This window comes from Nematolebias whitei, chromosome 3 (assembly GCF_014905685.2).
Source record: "Nematolebias whitei isolate Nwh7 chromosome 3, NemWhi1, whole genome shotgun sequence".
Taxonomy (NCBI): Eukaryota; Metazoa; Chordata; class Actinopteri; order Cyprinodontiformes; family Rivulidae; genus Nematolebias; species Nematolebias whitei.
This window is the reverse complement of record NC_056500.1, coordinates 3,225,288-3,242,692: the sequence shown is the minus strand read 5'-3', so window position 1 is coordinate 3,242,692 and position 17,405 is coordinate 3,225,288. Positions and strand designations below refer to the sequence as shown.

The 17,405-nt window shown below is 45.3% G+C and overlaps 2 protein-coding genes across 2 annotated transcripts in view; both read left to right on the top strand.

Annotated features, from left to right (window-relative positions):
• The first annotated feature begins 1,297 nt into the window (after positions 1-1,297).
• trmt1l (tRNA methyltransferase 1-like) lies at positions 1,298-12,160 on the top strand. Its single transcript, XM_037697885.1, has 14 exons — positions 1,298-1,360; positions 2,127-2,240; positions 3,848-3,912; positions 4,005-4,161; positions 4,587-4,707; positions 4,772-4,851; positions 5,059-5,311; positions 5,437-5,649; positions 5,728-5,918; positions 8,903-8,969; positions 9,191-9,354; positions 9,426-9,491; positions 9,790-9,916; positions 11,799-12,160. The coding sequence occupies exons 1-14, from the start codon at positions 1,339-1,341 to the stop codon at positions 11,971-11,973; spliced, it is 1,815 nt and encodes a 604-aa protein (XP_037553813.1). The 5' UTR covers positions 1,298-1,338; the 3' UTR covers positions 11,974-12,160.
• A 2,884-nt stretch (positions 12,161-15,044) lies between these two features.
• The window catches only part of niban1a (niban apoptosis regulator 1a), a 21,904-nt gene continuing 19,543 nt past the window's right edge, over positions 15,045-17,405 (top strand). Inside the window, exon 1 of the mRNA XM_037697872.1 lies at positions 15,045-15,152. Coding sequence (XP_037553800.1) covers positions 15,098-15,152 — 55 coding nt within the window. The 5' untranslated portion in view covers positions 15,045-15,097. The remainder of the gene's footprint in view (positions 15,153-17,405) is intronic.

The window sequence follows — 17,405 nt, the reverse complement described above, 5'->3', positions numbered from 1 at the left end:
GACGTAACATCCGCCTGGACGTAACATCCTCCTGGACGTAACATCCGTCTGAACGTAACATCCTCCTGGATGTAACATCTGCCTGAACGTAACATCCTCCTGGATGTAACATCCGCCTAGACGTAACATCCACCTTGACGTAACATCCTCCTGAACGTAACGTCCGCCTGAACGTAACATCCGCCTAGACGTAACATCCACCTGAACGTAACGTCCGCCTGAACGTAACACCCGCCTGAACGTAACATCCGTGGAAGGCAGACGTGAAGGGACAAACTACCTACAACTCGTCTTTTGCTTTCACTCGTAAAGAAAAACCAGCCCCAAAAAAGTGACTTACCGTTCAAAACAAGCCCAAAAAACCACAACCTGCGACTCATAAAATTTACAAGTGACTTTAGAAAAACATGAGCCCAAAGTGGCTTATAATAAGAGAACTTGGCAACTACGCATCCAACGTACATTCAAGTTAACACACAGGAACCAGAAACACATGCTTTACCAAAATAAAAGTATGAGCATTGTCCAAAACACTCAACTAATATTTGTTAAATAAGTAATTTATCGTTGTTGTACATATATTATTATACATTATACACTTTTTATTGTACATTATTTATCATTATATGTTATACAGTTCACATTTTTAACGCTTCAGATTTCATCGAAACGGCAACTTTTGTGTTATTAAGCCTATTTAAAAACAAAGTTTAACAACTAAACACAATTAAGACTCAAAATGCCATAAACAAAATTAGTAAAGCGTCATAGATGCAGTTTCTAAACGCGTCCTTCAAAATCAATGTTTTGTTAGGAACCAGGACCTCGAACCATCACAGCCTGAGCTTTGTTCAAACATTTGTTTAACTCGCATCATAATAAATTAAAATATTACGTGTAAGCTGCGTGTGTCATGGAGGAGATGAAGAGTCTTCACTTCCTGTTAGAGGGAGAACGTTCTGAGCTCAGTGTAGTTGGAGTCGCTGAGAGTTTGTGCTTGAGAGAGAATCACGAGTCCTTCACAAGTGGAAAAATGTTTTTTGTCGTGTTGACATCACGAATCTGGAGACTGGTCACAGATCAGACGTTTAGTTTCGTCTCTTCATCTCCAAAGGTGAGGAAGAAGATGCTCCTGCAGATGTTCAGGCTGCAGAGCAGAGCCAAGCTGCCGCAGACTGCGACTCCAAACCTTCAACCACGACTTTCGGTAATCCATCGTTTCAGCCCAACTCTGACGTTTTTCTTTTTAATCTGAGTAAAACCACAGAACCACCACGTCTTTCCTTTCTGTGTGCAGAGAGACACATCTCCATCCAGACCAAACTGGAGGGACTGGAGATGCTGGTCGACCTGAACGACGGTGAGTTCAGTCTTCTACAATATTCTTCTCCAGCATGTTAATTAAATTTAGGTGGTTTGAGTCAATAAATCATTAGATTAAATACAATGAATCAATTCTGACATATTTCAAAACTGTCCAATAGTTAATTAATTCTTTATTATTATTTTTTTAATAATTATTATTAATTCTCTGTCCTATTTATATTAAAACACCTTGATTGAAATTTGTTACATTTGAAACATAGACGGACATTGTTCAGTAATTAAATGGTCTTTTTAAAAATAGATTTATTTAAAGTAATTGCATTTGATTTAGTCAAAGACTTCAAATATCTTTTAACTCTAAATTTCAATAAACTGAGCTGGGAATAAAAATGCTTATATTCTAAATAAATCAAATAAAAACAGATCGAGTTCTTTATAAAATCTCGTTTATTGGTTGTTTTATTTTGTGTAGTTAGTCCTTTATATTTATTTAACTTATTTATTACATATTATTTGCCCGTTTCATAAGCAGGTATAGTTAAATGTGGACTCTAATCTTTTATTTCCTCCACATTAGTTTTTTGTCACCGACGTGATCATTTTTGTCACTTTGAGGCTCTGACATATGAAAATATGATGGCACGGATTATTGACGTCTGTTTAATAAAAATAAAGTGATGAATGAGTTATCTTTGTAGATTTAAAGTAGCTGAATTAATTTGACAGTAAACGGAACATTTCTGAGTGAAACGGTTTCATTTTTGAACGAACGTTTAACGGTTCGACTGTTTTCTCCTCAGCTGGGCGGAAGTCGTGTCCTCTGTGTCCCGAGGAGAAGTTTAAAGCTTCTTACAGCCACAAACTGCGCCGGCACCTGCAGAACCTCCACTGGAAGGTTTACGTGGAGTTTGAGGGTAAGACCGGAGAATCAGTCGTGGTCGCCCGCCATCACGATGAGCGGGCGATCGTGTGTTTGTCTGTCTGGTGGCAAAACGTCGCAGGAGCTTCAGAACACACAAACCGGCTGCAGCTCGGCGAGTTTTACAGATTCTGAGAGATCCCAGGAGATTTTTGTTTAACATTTTAGTATCCAAGACGGCGGGCGATATGCATTCCTTCAAGGAAAGGTGCTTTTCATGCCCTCAGTCGGTCAGATGTCTGCTGATGTAGAAATCAATGCAGACCAGGACATTTCAGGTCTGGTCCAGAGTAAATAACTTGTGTTTCCATCCCGCGCTGTTTAGGTTCTAGGCTCTTTCTGTCCCTCGTCACAGAGCAAAGATTGGGCATTTGTTTTATGCTGGACACCCTTCCTGACCTGGGCTCGAACCAGCAGCCCCAGAATTACAAGGCTTTGGCGCTTAACCACAGAGCTATCGCACTGTCAAAATGTCAAAATCCAAGATGGCTGCCGCCATATATGTATACAGTTGTCCCTCGTTTATCGCGGGGGGTCTGTACCCTGAAAAAAAAGGTGTTTTAAACCCTTCCCACACTCTTGCGATGTTCTAAACAATCTAAAAAAGTTAAATCTGGTCCTCTTAACTTTTTTTAGATTTTTCTACCTGGATTATTGAGCATGTATCAGGATGTTCTAAACAATGTTTCTAAACGCTCTGAGACAGAATGTCATGATTTCCCTCTCACTGCCTCTGCTTCCTGTGCCACCTGCCAGCCTCTTGGCCACGCCCACTTCTCCTCTGCAGAACGGAGGTCTGACACGCTTGACGTCCAAAACCAGCTGTTCACATGATAAAGAAGGACCATCAGCCTAACAATGGATCATTAGCACCTGATGTCTGTTTACTATTCACAGGGGGCTGAGTGATACTAGCAATCACAGCATTGTAAGAGGGGGACAGTTGAACCTGGAGGCTCCACCCCTGTTTAATGATGGATGATTTCTTTTCACAAAGATGGCCTCCTTTACTCCTCTCTCAAACCATCGTTCCTCTCTGTCCAGGATGTGAACATCTTCATCCCCATCCAGAATCCACTTCAAAGTTAGCAATGAAATAAACATGTTTTGTGTGAGCAGAATTTAATTCTAACTTTGAAACTTATCCAACATTAATAAAACTTGCCTCAAGTTGCCTTTTTGGACATGCATGCATATATTTGTACAAATTGTACTTGAGAGCAGATTATTACAGCCTCATAAAATCAATGATGATGATGATGGTATTGGAACTGGATCGGTATCGGCCGATACTCAGATTTAGGTATCGGGATCGGAAGTTAAAAAAAGTGGATCGGTGCATCCCTAAAAAACAGTCCCTCCTTTCTTGTCCACAGTGTAACTCCTCCCCACTTCAATATTTTAAACTAAAAACATTTAGGTTTACTTGATTCTCTGTTCAGTCCCAGTCCAGAAAAACACTCCTCCAAAACTACAAACATTCACTGTTCCAGTCCTCAGTGACGGGGGACGTCGGAGCACCGCTCGTTGTCCGAGTTGTTTCAGTTCCTGCTTTTTGCAGTCTGATGATGATGTGCTGACTTCTGACCTGGTCTTTTTCAGGCCACAAGATGTGCATCTGCCACCTGCCCTGCAGAAACCTGAAGCCCAGCCTCAGTGGAGACCAGGTGAGTCCGAACCCGCAGCGTTTGCAGAACCTGTTCAGGAAGAGAACGATGTTGGAGGTGAGACTCAGAAAGTGCTTTCACGCTCCCTCCAGGCGTCGGGGAGACACATGGCTCACTACCACTGCGTGGTGTGTTCAGTCATGATCGCTCGAAAGGCCGACATGGTCAACCACCTGAAACGCCACGTCAACAAGGGCGAGACCAAGGCCAGCTACTCCGGGAGCTCCGACGTCCCGTTTGAAGAGCCGAGTAAGAACCGCCGTTAAACGCTGCGCCGAGATCCTGGAGATCAAATGTAACTAGAGGTCTTTATGGGACGAACAGCTGGAGCTGAAAGCAGGAACTTTAAGCTAAAATTGTTTCTGTGAATACTTTAAATCAGTGGTTCCCAACCCAGGTCCCTGAGGAACACCATCCTGCATGTTCTAGTTGTTTTGTTGCTCCAACACACGACTCAGTGATTTATTTACTTCCTCGTGTTCTGCTGTTAATCACCCGTTCATTTAAATCAGATGTGTCCAGGCGGGGAAACTAAAACATGCAGAATGGTGTTCCTCAAGGACCAGTGTTGGGAACCATTGCTTTAACTCAATGTTGGGCGAAGTGGGTCAGACAGAAGAGTCCCGTCTGTCCTGTGGGTTCAGTGCGAACTCACAGCTTCACTGTGTCTGCAGCGCCGTCGGGTCAGACCTACGAGATCATGAAAGAACTCGGAACCAACGTCCAGCTCCTCCCCAACCACACCACCCCGCAGAAGAGCGACACCTACTTCAACCGCAAGATGAAGACCAACAGGTCCGCACGCACTCTTGGTCCGGATGGTCCGTGTCTGCCAGCTGACTGTGCGTTTGTGTTTCAGGCAGCTGGTGTTTTGTTCGCTCGCTGTTCTCGCCGAGGAACGAAACCCGCTCGAGTGTTTGGATGCTTTCGGAGCTACAGGTCTTGAAACACATTTTCTCTAAACTTAAACTTTTTGACACGACAAGAGCCATGAATCTTATTTTACTGAGGTCATTCAGACCAAAATAAATTGTGTCTTATAATGAGCTTTTACTCTTCCCACCAAAGTAAAGTGGATAAACTGATGTAAATTTACCCTCCTCAAGTAACAACTGGTAAATCTTTCCATCCTGTGCCGCCTTGCAGGCATCATGGGCCTCCAGTGGGCCAAACACCTCCGTGACAGCGTCAGAGTGACCATAACGGACATCAGTGACACCTGCGTGACGATGATCAAAGAGAACTGTGAGCTGAACAACATCCAGGTGGATGAAGGCCAGCAAGGCCCCGGGAGCCCCCACAGAGTTGGCAGTGAGGCTGAGGCGGCTCCCATCGCCACTGTGGAGGTTGTCACGATGGACGCCAACGTCATCATGCACCTGCGGCCGTTCGACTACATGTCAGTGAGCTGAAAGTCAGACGGTCTGAATACGTCTTTCGTGGTCTCAGGAATGTTGTTCAGATCTTTAGAGTATTTAAAAACGTGCAGCTTTACTGCAGAATAACCGGCACCGTCTCTTACAGCCACCTGGATCCATTCGGCACAGCTGTGAACTACCTGGACGCCGCCTTCAGGAACGTCCGTAACCTCGGCATCATCTCGGTGACGTCCACAGACACGAGTTCTCTCTACGCCAAGACGCCCAACGTCACCTTGCGCCACTACGGCTGCAGCATCGTTCGCACCGAGTACTACAAAGAGCTGGCTGCGCGGATGGTCTTGGCGTCTGTGGCCAGGTGAGGCTCGCCGTTGAACTTCCTGCCGCGGTGTCGAGATCGCCCCGCGTTAATTGGGATGTCTGCCGTGTTCTGCAGAGCAGCAGCGCGCTGCAACAAAGGCGTCGAGGTGCTGCTGGCCGTGGCGTTGGAGCATTTCGTGCTGGTGGTGGTGAGAGTCCTCAGAGGTCCGACTCAAGCCGACGAGTCGGCCAAGAAGTTCCGTAAACTGGTCCACTGTCAGTGGTGCGAGGAGAGGGTCTTCCACAAACTGGGGAACCTGGTGGACGGTGAGCTGTTGGTCCTTCATGCTGCTGAACGCCACCGCACTGATAAACAGCCGAACTTCAGCTGCTCTGAAGGAAAAGGCTTTTATTTTGAAGCACAAACGGGTGGAGGGTGTCAGTCATGTATGTTCGATACTCGATCAATATTGATCATAAGCTTCATCACATCTGTCTTTTCTGTGACAAAACCAACGATCCGTTGTGTAAACGCAGCTCTAGTTTTCTCTTCAGATTATCTTCACTGTATAAATCTAGTTCGGGTTTATCTTTGCCTAACTTATATTCTATAAATAATAAATCTTGAGTATTCCAGTTTTATTTATAGAGCACGTTAAACTCCCACAGGACCAAAGTGCTGGACACACAATAAAACAATCAGACAGTCGGATAATAAAAGTGATTAAAATAATTAAAGTCAACCTCTCAGATGGGGTCAAAGGTCAGGGAGAAGAGATGGTTTGTGTGATGTTCACTGAAGGTCGTTCCACAGTTTAGGAGCTGCCACAGCAAAAGCACGGTCTCCTCTGAGCTTACACTTTGTCTTCGACACACTCAGGAGCAGCTGATCAGCTGACCTGAGGGATCCAGAGGGTGTGTACGGGTGTAGCAACTCAGACAGGTAGGACGGGGCAAGTTCATTTAGAGGTTTAAAAGCAAATCAAATAATTTAAAATGAATCCTAGAATGTTCGGGCAGCCGGTGCAGGGAGGATAAAAGAGGAGAGATGTGGTCAAACCTTGGAGTGCCAGTTAAAAACCGTGCAGCAGCGTTCTGCGCCCTCTGAAGCTGAGATGAGTCCTGTATAGAGTGCGTTACAGTCGTCCAGCCGAGTGGTCACAAAGACGTGAACTACTGTTTCAAAATGCTGTTGAGAAAGAATCGCTTCACTTTAGCTGCTTCAGATGAAAAAACTAGTTTTAACGACAGCTCTGGTGTGGTTTTCTGACTTGAGCTTGTTTTTGAGAGGCGGAGATGGAGGGCAGCCGACCTGGGGTTCGATCCCCAGCCATTCCCACGTGTCGTGGTGTCTCTGAGCAAGATACCCAATCCCTAATTGCTCCCCAGGCGCCTACATAGCTGCCCACTACCCCACCTGGGTGTATCTCAGGTGTGATGGGTTAAATGCAGAGAACCAGTTTCACCATTGTATGGAACATACTGTGATGACAGTACACAGCACTTTACTTCTAACTTTAGTCCAGCATCAACTTTCACCCCCAAGTTTGTAACAGTTCCCTGGTGTACTGGGCCACGGAACCGAGTCTCAGTGGAGCTTCCAAAGACCATCACATCAGTCTTTCCCTCATTGAACTTTAAGAAGTTCACATCCATCTAGACTTTTACGTCCTCCAGACATGAAAACAGAGGGGCCAGAGAGTTATAGTGTCCTTTTTCTTTAGCAGGACATATATCTGTGTATCATCCATGTAACAATGAAAGGAGATCTCATATTTTCTAAAAATAGAGCCAAGAGTAGCAGATACAGTGTGAAGAGGAGGGGGCCTAAGACTGAGCCCTGCGGTATGCAATGACTTAATTAAATACAACACATTTTTACAGTCCCCTCTCAGTTGAGCTTGGCTTTGTTTAATCCAAAGGCTGTCGAGCTGTGAAGCCGTTTTTCTGGGCCTAAAAAAGTTGTGGGTGGAACCAATGTTTAGACACTTTTGTGACTCGAGCTTGTTTTTGTGTTGCACAAACCACACGCTTTGAGCATAGACGACGTTATGACTCAAGTCCAACTTATTTAAGTTGTAGTTTACGATAAATTTCCAGAAACTTTCCATGGAAACGTAAACTGGAAATAATCCAAATTGGAAACTTTTTGTAGGATTTATGGGAATTAACTGGAAATTTAAGGGTAATTTTAACGAACTGTCGTATTCAGACAAAAGAACTTTGACTATTTTTGCACAGATTGAGTTTAGTTGTTTTTAAAGATAATACAGTGGAAATGGACTCATTGGGGACAATAATAATATGATAGTATTGAACAGGTCTACCGTATTTTCCTCCGTACACGTCGCACCGCCCTATAAGTCGCATCAGTCCAAATGTGTCTAATAAAGTAGGAAAATACATAAATGCGTCACTTCGCCGTAGAAGTCGCATTTATTACGCGTCACCGCTGACATCCTGGAAACGTGGGCCGGTGTTGTGCCAAAAATCGATTGGCTGCCAAATGGTGGCCGCGGGAGCGTGCACGGGAGGACTTTAACAAGAATTTAACAAGATTAACACTTAAAAACTTTTATTTGTTTGCTCAGAATTATAGTAAAAGTGTTTCTCCGTTGAACTTTTACTTAATAAATTCACTTCAAGGGTCAAATCAGCTGCGTGTCTCCGGGGCGGCGCAGAGAAATGAAGCTGATTTAACGGTTGCTCCAGGAGAGCTGGACGAAGCTGGCGGACTGTGGCAAGCCCATTGTGTCATTAATAGCCACTTTTCCCTTTTACATGACATAACAGCATGCCATACTGCTTGAGTGCCAACTAGCTGCTGAAAATGGGAGTGTTCAATATTTTCAGTCAGAATTAATAAAATCGTCATATCTCAGCCAAAAATTGTTTTTAAATATGAAAAATATGTCGCTTCGGCATATAAGTTGCAGGGTATGTAAATTATACACAAAAACAACAACAAATGTGACTTATAGGGTGAAAAATACGGTACGTGTATTTGTTTCTGTGCACAGATCATCTAAACTCTTAAAGTGATGTTTGTGAAAGTGCTGGTGCAGCGGTCCGTTATCAGTCCTAACCAAGTGGAGGCTCTTCTTTTAAAAACTTGGAACTAAAGGAGCAATCTGGAGACAAAAGGTTAAAAAACACGTTAACGTTTTATTTTCTCCCTCCAGAAAGCTTTGAGGCACGAAACGTTTGGTTTAATTCAAGTGTGTCTGCAGCGTGGCCTGTTGTTCTGTAAGAAAAGACTTTTCGCTGTAGAGGGAACGATGAAGACGAGTAAATCCCTCCGTCTGTTTCAGACACGTTGCCCTGTAACTGCCATGGAAGTCTGCCTGGAAAGACCGCCGTGCAGCTGGGACCTCTGTGGTGCGTGCACACACACACACACACTGTAAACTGGTCACCTGTAAGTCAGGTAGCATCACTCAGCTCAGTTCTTTGTCACTGGGGACATTTTTGAGGTGTGTTTGCAGAATGAGAGTGTTTTTCCACAGAACAGATACCAGTCAGTACTGGGCATCACTGGTCCAGGTCCAGACCTCCCTGGTTCTCCTCGGAGAAGGAAAGATTTAGTTTTTCGTTTGCAGGTGCGGTCCTCTGTTTAACACCGGCTTTCTGAGGAGGATGCTCTCTGCAGCCATGCAGCACAGCATGGACGACATCCAGCCGCTCGTCAAGCTCCTGATCTGCGAGTCCGAGTGCACCACCCTCAAGTCCCTGGTCCACGGGTCGTCGTCTCTCACCAACCAGGGTAACGGCCTCGGCTGTGCCGCTGTCGGGTGTTTGTCGGACGAGACGCTGAGTCTTGTGTTTTGTCTGCAGTGGAGTGTGGAGTCGTCATTAAGACGTTGCAGAGCAGAGAGGAGGCGGGTCCGGCTGATAACTTCGGTAAGTTCTTCGTTGCACCCAGTTTTCTGAAAACAGCTTCTGCACACAAGAATTACAGACCTGTTTAAAACAACAGACTAATTAAACATCAACATAAAGCAGGTTCAAGAGGGTTACAAGTTAGTAAAAATAAAAATGTTATAAATTCAACCCACTTGTGTAATTCTGTAGTCGTCCTGTAGGGGGCAGTGTCGCATGATTTTACTGCTTTGCTCGGGTTTTAATGGTTTCGTCACAGCAAACCAACATTTTAGATGCTTTTTCTGCTCGTTTAAGTATCATTTTGTTTTCCCTGCAGGGAAAAGAAAGAGCGGGGAGGATTCTGGGAACGTTGTGAAGAAGCTGAAGCCTGATGCGTCTCTGGAACACCCGCCGTTCTACTACAGCATCCACCGGCACAGCATCAGAGGCATGAACATGCCCAAGTGAGTGACCTCTGACCTCCAGGGAGCGTTACAGTCAGAGGGGTTATCGTTATGTTGTGGCAGTCCTCTTCAGGAACTAGAATATTTAAAAACTATAAACAGCTGAACGAGCGCTGAAGGAAGGCTGATCCTGTTCAAGTTCAAACTATCAGAGCAAAAGTTGAAACAAGGAAAAGCTCTAGTTAAATATGGCCAACGGCTGAACTAGGAAAACAAAACATCAAAGTCAAAATTAGGAGTAGGTAATGGCCAATACCAGTACAACAGTAGCTAAAAGCTAAAAGAAGATGCAGCTATTTCATTTTTCCTTTCATTTCACCTTTATTTAACCAGACGTGAACAAGAAGAACACATTCTTATTGACAGCAGCACCACAGGTCCTTGTAGGGTCGAGGGAAGAGAAACGATCCAGTTAGACAAAACAAAAAAATATAGAAGTCAGTAACAAACAAGGAAATCACAAACTACATTAACAACAGTTCATAAAAGACAACATTACTAAGCATGAAAACATTTGCAAGTATCTTTAAAAACAGCTTTTCAACCATTTTTAAAAGTAGAAGCTGAGACGAGTGAGGTCGGACCCAAAGTTTGTTGAAGCAGATTCCAGTGAGAGCAGCAGAGCCAGCCTTGGTCTGTGGAGTTGTTAACCACAAACACCGAGAGGATCGGCTCTTGTACTTCCAAACCGGTGCTAGTCGCAGTAGAGGAGTTAAATATGGAGGTGAATAACCAGCAACGTTTTATAAATGAGGGTAAAACAATGAATTTCACCACAAATATGTAGAGAAGGTCATTTAACGAGAGCAGAGGTGACGACGTTCTTTCCGTAAGGAGCGTTTGTAACAAAGTCTATAGCAGAGTGATAAATTGTGTCCAGATTACGAAGGACACACAAGCATGTCTGTAAATTATGTCTCCATAATCCAACACGGGTGGAATGGTTTGTTCAACAATGGTGTGTTTCGCAGCCAACTTAAATGAAAATCGATTTCTACACAGATAACCAAGTCTGGCTTTAACCTTAGATTGTAAAACATGAACATGGCGTGAAAAGGACAGAACACCATCAGTCCAAATTCACAAACATTTATAAACCGTTGCCTCTTCTATAATATCACTGTTTACTGTGGTGAAGTCCACCGAGGTGGGTATCAAGTTTATTGTCATTCGCATCACGTGGTACATGAGGTGGAATGAAACTGTGTACCCAGGGTCCCAGTTACACCCAAAAATATAAAAAGAAGGTAAATAAGGATCTAAGATATACACTAAACAGTAATAATGTAAAACAATACGACATATCAACAGCAGCCCAAACATGAGCCTGTGATGAATGAATAGAGCAACATGAGATAATCAGCATGGTATGGTTCCTCCTCCATGACTGAACCACATGAATTTAATTTTCTTGGCATTTAAGAACAAATTCAAGTGAGAAAAGTCCTGCTGGATTTCCAGAAAACCACAAGGAACTTCACTGCCTCATTTGGAGTAGAACCAAAAGCATATCAAATAGTGTCATCGGCATATAAATGAATGGAGGCCTCACTGACAGAATGCAGGATTTAATTTATAAATATGGAGAAAATAATTGGACCAAGAATGGAGCCTTGGGGTACACCTGATATAACCGGAAGATTATGCTGAAGCAGATTTCAAAGAGTACAAAGTTTCAAGGACTTTTTAATAGAATCTCAGTGCAATTAAAAGTAAAAATGAAAAAAGAGCTAAATGTTACAAAAATGTAAAGCGAGAGCTGAAATGTTCTGAACGTTTTGCGGTCGTTGGTCTTAAGACGAGTAGAAACCTCACCTGTCGGACGTTTACCGTCCAGGTGTTTTAACCCCGAGTCAGTTTTCTCTTTTCAATCCGTCCACAGGCTGAACAAGTTCCTCCAGTACCTGATGGAGGCCGGCTTCAGGGTGAGCCGGACCCACTTCGACCCGACGGGGGTTCGAACCGACGCCACGCTGCAGCAGTTTAAATCTGTCCTCGCCAAGTACAGCGTCCCCAACTACCCCACGGCCACGCAGACCTCCGAGACACCGCTCTGAGGCGGGGAGGGCGGGAAACCCGGCAGCTTCACTCCAGAACCTCTGCCTGCACTGATGGAGCCCGATTGAAGCACACAGAACCACTGACTCTGCAGCCGCACACGCCGTCTGATTTCAGCTATTTATTTCTTCGAGAACCGCTTCCTAAACATTTAGCTTCTGATCCTTTTTCAGTTTTTGTCTTATTAAAACAATAAAATCGTTCAGATTACCGTCAGTGTTTCATTTCTGTTTTCAGCTCTACAGATTATAATTTTCCAGCTTAACAGCACGAGGTGCAGAGTGAAAGCAGCACGTTAACGGCAGACCGTCTTGTGTTGGTGGATGTGGTGGAGTCGGCTTCGTCTGTTCGTTTCAGTCTGGTTTTCTCAGAGCACGTCTGATCCGAGTTAAGGCTCCGCGGCTGCGGCTGCTCTTCATTTACTAAAATTCTTTCTGTTTCTGTTGCTGCCCTTGTTGTAGCCAGCCTGCTCGGCTCCACCCGACACGACACCGCCTTTGGCTCCTTCAGCTACAAACTAAAATATGTGAGGTCATTGAGAGCTGAAGTTATGCATGGCCTTTAGCATGTAGCTACGCCTGCAGACTCGTATGTTCGGCTCCTTCAGGAGGCGGCTGCTCTGACTTTTGTAACTTTTCTAGTTTAAACTTTCTAGAAACGTTTTCTGTAAAGAAACACCTGAAGGTTCAGTTTCTGTGAAATCTGCTTCAGCTGCTGGCTCTCAGTGTTTAATGCTACTTTTAGCTTTTTGCTGGGGGGTGCAGAGGTTAGAGAAGGTGGACCTGTGATAGGAAGGTCGTCGGTTCAACTCCCCAAACAAACATCAAAACGAAAGGTGAAGCACCCACACCTGCCTCCACCCTCATTTGCCCCACTCTGGGCTCTTGAGCAAGGCCATCTAACCCCCCCCGTGACCTAGATGCAGCTCTCTGCCCCACTCAGAGTCGGTTGAGTCAGGAAGGACATCCAGCATCCAAACAATCGCCAAGTCTTCATGTGAGTTCGTCGCTGTGGCGACCCCTGAGGGAGCAGCCGAAAGAAGAAAAAAATGCTACTTTTAGCTTTTAGCTGCTGTTTTGTTACAGCTAAGCGAAGATAAAACTTGATAGTACTTTATAGCAGTACGGGGGTCCCACAGGGATCTGTGCTGGCACCGTTCCTCTTCACCCTCTACACTGCAGACGTCACCATCGACTCCCCGCTCTGCCGTCTGCAACAGTTCTCTGACTCTGCCACAGTCGGCCTCGTCACAGCTGAGGACGACTCAGAGTACAGACAGTGGACTCAAGACTTGGTGGACTGGTGCCAGCAGAACCACCTCCTGATCAACGCTGCTAAAACTAAGGAGCTGGTGGTGGATTTCCGCAGGCGCAGGTCCACCTCACTGACCCAGGTGAACATCCAGGGAGTGACCATCGAGATCGTGGACTCTTACAAGTACCTGGGTGTTCACCTGAACAATAAACTGGACTGGTCTCACAACACTGATGCACTTTACAGGAAGGGTCAGAGCAGACTACCTGCTGAGGAGACCGAGGTGTTTTGGAGTGCAGGGGGTGCTCCTGAAGACCTTCTTTGACTCGGTAGTGGCATCAGCCATCTTCTATGGTGTGTGTTGGAGCAGCAGCTTATCATCAGCTGAGAAGAAAAAGCTAGATAAGATCATCAAGAAGACCAGCTCGGTGCTTGGACGCCCCCTCGACCCAGTGCAGGTGGTGGGAGACAGAAGGACTCCAGCTAAAATAACATCATTGCTGGACAACGTCTCCCACCCCATGAAGCTGCTGCTGAACTGGAGAGCTCGTTCAGTGACAGGTTCCTGCTCCTAAATGCACAAAGGAGCGTCACCGCAGGTCCTTCCTCCAGCAGCTCCTTCCTCCAGCAGGTCCTTCCTCCAGCAGCTCCTTCCTCCAGCAGCTGTTAGACTCTACAACCATCACTGCTCCAACAAACTCAATAAGGATTAAAAACATGCTGACCTCTGCTGAAACACACACTCTGCCTGTAACACTGTGCTGTCAATAGTCTGTCCTTATCAATGTTCCAATACATATTGAACATTATTATTGATATTGTTTATCTTATTTCTTATATATTGTGTTGTTTATTAACATTTTAGGAACTTTTGTGTGAAATCTTTTTATCTGCTGCTGCTGATACACTGGAATTTCCCATTCGTGGGACAATAAAGGCTGTTTCTATTCTATTCTATTCTATTCTATTCTTCTATCTTCTACTTGTCATCCTCTTCGTTTGCTACTTTTAGCTTGTAGCTATCCTTTAGTTGCTTTAAGCTTCAACAACTCAGTTTTAGCTGCTCCAGGGAACTTTTGTAGCAACACAATTTTAAAAATCTTTGTTTTGTGTGTTTTATGGTTTAGAGTTCAAGGTGGCTTTACTGTCATTCTCATCACATGTGGTACATGAGGTGGAATGAAATTGTGTACTCAAGGTCCCAGTTACATCTAAAAATAACAAAAATATAAAGTATAACAAGAAACGTATCAGGATCTAAGATAAACAGTAATAAATATAATGCGTTGTATTAAAAGCAGCAGTTAAATATGTTTGGCCTGTGTCTGACATGTATGGAAGTCTGTTTCCGACATAATAATAATTATTGTTCAGAGCGGAGGCCTCGGCTCCACAGGAACAGATTTGAACCAAACTTGTATTTGTTCAGTCAGCAGCTGCTCCCGGTTCATTCTGATTTGTTTACGTTCAGCGCAGACCCACAATGTTGGACTGAACACTTTCTGTGGTTCAGGATGAACTTTTGGTAGTTTTGATGTTTGTGACCGGGGGTGGGGTGTGTGAGTGTGTGTGTGTGTGTGTGTGGGGGGGGGGGGGGGTGTCAGTGAAATGAACAGTCCGATGTGTTTTGTTCTGTCACGATGTTTGTTCAGAGAAATCACTTCAGAACAAGAAGCAGATTAATCCTCAAGGATCAGATCAGGGATTCTGTCTGGGCGTGACAGGAGCAGGACCACGCCCCTGCTCCTCCTGTTGCTCCTCCTCCTCCTGCTCCTCCTCCTCCTCCTCCAGCTGCAGGCGGATGACTCTCAGTCTGGACCTGAGGACTGAGGTTTCACCTGTGGATCCTCACGCGCCAGTAGAACCATTATGGGGGTCTCCGCGTCCAGCCTGCTGGATGGAGCCAAGTCCGACTACGTCAGAGGTAAGAACCGAACCTGATCTGGGCTCGGTTCGGTTCGGTGTGTTCGGATGGTGTCAGAACAAACTTCCTCCTCTCTGCTTCATGTGTGGCTTTAATCGATCAGAGCGCGCGCTTCTTCAGACTGATTGGTTCGGAGCTCAGGTGAAGAACCAGCAGGTGGTTCGGTACCAGGCGAGACTGGAACCTGTCCGTGGACTGGACTGACCCCCCCGGTCCAGACCGGTTCTGCTCGGGACCATCAGGTCTCTCCTGCCCTTCGAGTCCTGCAGGGAGGAGTGAGACAGGTGTGTCTCCTGGGTGTGTCCTCAGAGTCTGTCCTCAAGTTGTCCTGCAGGGTGTGTCCTCAAAGTCTGTCCTCTGAGTCTGTCCTCAGGTTGTCCTGCAGGGTGTGTCCTCAAGAGTCTGTCCTCAGGTTGTCCTGCAGGGTGTGTCCTCAGAGTCTGTCCTCAGGTTGTCCTGCAGGGAGTGTCCTCAGAGTCTGTCCTCTTGAGTCTGTCCTCAGGTTGTCCTGCAGGGGGCGGGGCTCTGACAGGATGGAGGGATGAAAATCTGAAAACTCAGAAACCAACATTTGTCTGATTCTTCATGAAGTGAAACTCATTAGTGCATTTCTTTTGTTTACTTGAAGAAAGTTTGTTTGTTTGTTTGTTTTATTAAAAAGTTCGACTAGTGATAAAATGTAAAACCTCCAACATGAACTTGAGGAGAATAAATACATTTTAGTTTGACTAGTGTGGAAACTCTGGTGGTTCTGAAGTTCTTTAACTTCTGGATGTTTTTGTTCGTTTGGACTCAAACATGGAGGACAAGTTCTGATCCAGTCCCTCTGGTCCTGTACTGTGTTGGTCTGGGTCATCTGGGTCATCAGAACTGGACCTGAGTCTGGATCAGTTGAACGATCAGACTGCTTTTGGTTTGTTTCTGTGGTGTTGTTCTGGGTTCTGGTCCCATGAGGTCCAGTTGGATTAAAAAGCACTGATGCTGCGTTCAAATGCAGTAGGAAATCCTCACGTTCAAACGAGTGGTTTAAGTGTTAATAATTGAGTTCTGATGGTTCTGTTCAGGATTGTAGTTTTTAGAGCAGAACCTGGGCTCAAAACTGATCAGAATCCAGGTTCTGAAGTTCCTGCTGAGTCCGTCAGTGGGCTCGATGGGTTCTGGTGCTGCAGAACCGGACCAGTTTTAGAACTTTTGTGGCGGGTTCTTACAGATCTGCGTTCAGAACATTTTATTGGCCTCTATGTCTTCAGGCGTGTCTTACTGGGTTTCCTGTCCATCTGTAATTTCAGACTGAAGTCAGAACTTTTGATCGTTTGGACTTTTTGAAGAGGAAACAAAGTTCTGATCAAAGTCAGGTGTGCGTTTATTTGTCTGTTAGCAAAATATCTCATGAGCCAGCTGCAAACTGAAATGAAAAAAGTGACATTTGAACCTTTAAGTTACACATTTTTCTTGAAACTACACCTGAATGATTATTGCTGATCAGTTTTTATCACGTTGCTGTGGTTCTGTTAAAGCTCAGAACTTTGGATCACATGACCCCCTCCCAGTCACATGACACCCCCCCCCCCCAGAAGGAGGAGGGGGGGACCAATAAAAATGAGGTTAAACATGAAAGAAAGAAGACAAAGAAAGGTGCAGGTTGTCTCCCCAGAGAAGACTTTAACGAGGGAAGAACTGCTCGTGTTTTTGTTGCTGTCCTCGTTGCCTCTGCTGTTGCCATGGTTACCAGGCGGTCCCTCTGTGTCAAAAGACGAGTAAAAAACTGATTGACCCCCCCCACCCCCCACCCCAGTTTGGAGGGTTTTGTTGCTTCTGTAATGCTGAAAATGAAAACTCTGTTTGAGGACGAGGTTCTGGTTTTGTGGACCTCTGTAGACCCGGGTCTGGACCTCGTCCTGCAGACCCCAGAAGTTGTCCGTCAGTTTTTCCTGGCTGACTCACGTCTCGGGGAGAAGACATTCCTGAGTTCAGCAGAGACACGAGGGAACAGGGCGGGTTCTGGTCCGGGTGTTCTGTGGTCTGGGCTGGATGAGACGACGTCTTCTGATTCACGGGGTCACATCAGTCCAGATGTGGAGGAGGTCTGAGCTGCAGATGTTTCCTTTACAGACTGATGTGTGCAGGTCAGACCAGAGGTTTAAGGTTCTGATGGGTCGACGAGGTGCTGGTCTTAAAGGACACCGTTGACCTAAAGGGCCCAGACTGTCCCACTGTCTTCTGTCCAATCAGCAGACGTGTCCCACTGTCTTC

Excerpts from the sequence above, each read along its gene's own strand:
- trmt1l (XM_037697885.1), top strand. The coding sequence starts at position 1,339 with ATGCTGGTCGACCTGAACGACG. Across the intron at positions 2,241-3,847 it reads GGTTTACGTGGAGTTTGAGG|GCCACAAGATGTGCATCTGC; the intron begins GTAAGACCGGAG and ends GGTCTTTTTCAG. Across the intron at positions 9,917-11,798 it reads AGAGGCATGAACATGCCCAA|GCTGAACAAGTTCCTCCAGT; the intron begins GTGAGTGACCTC and ends ATCCGTCCACAG.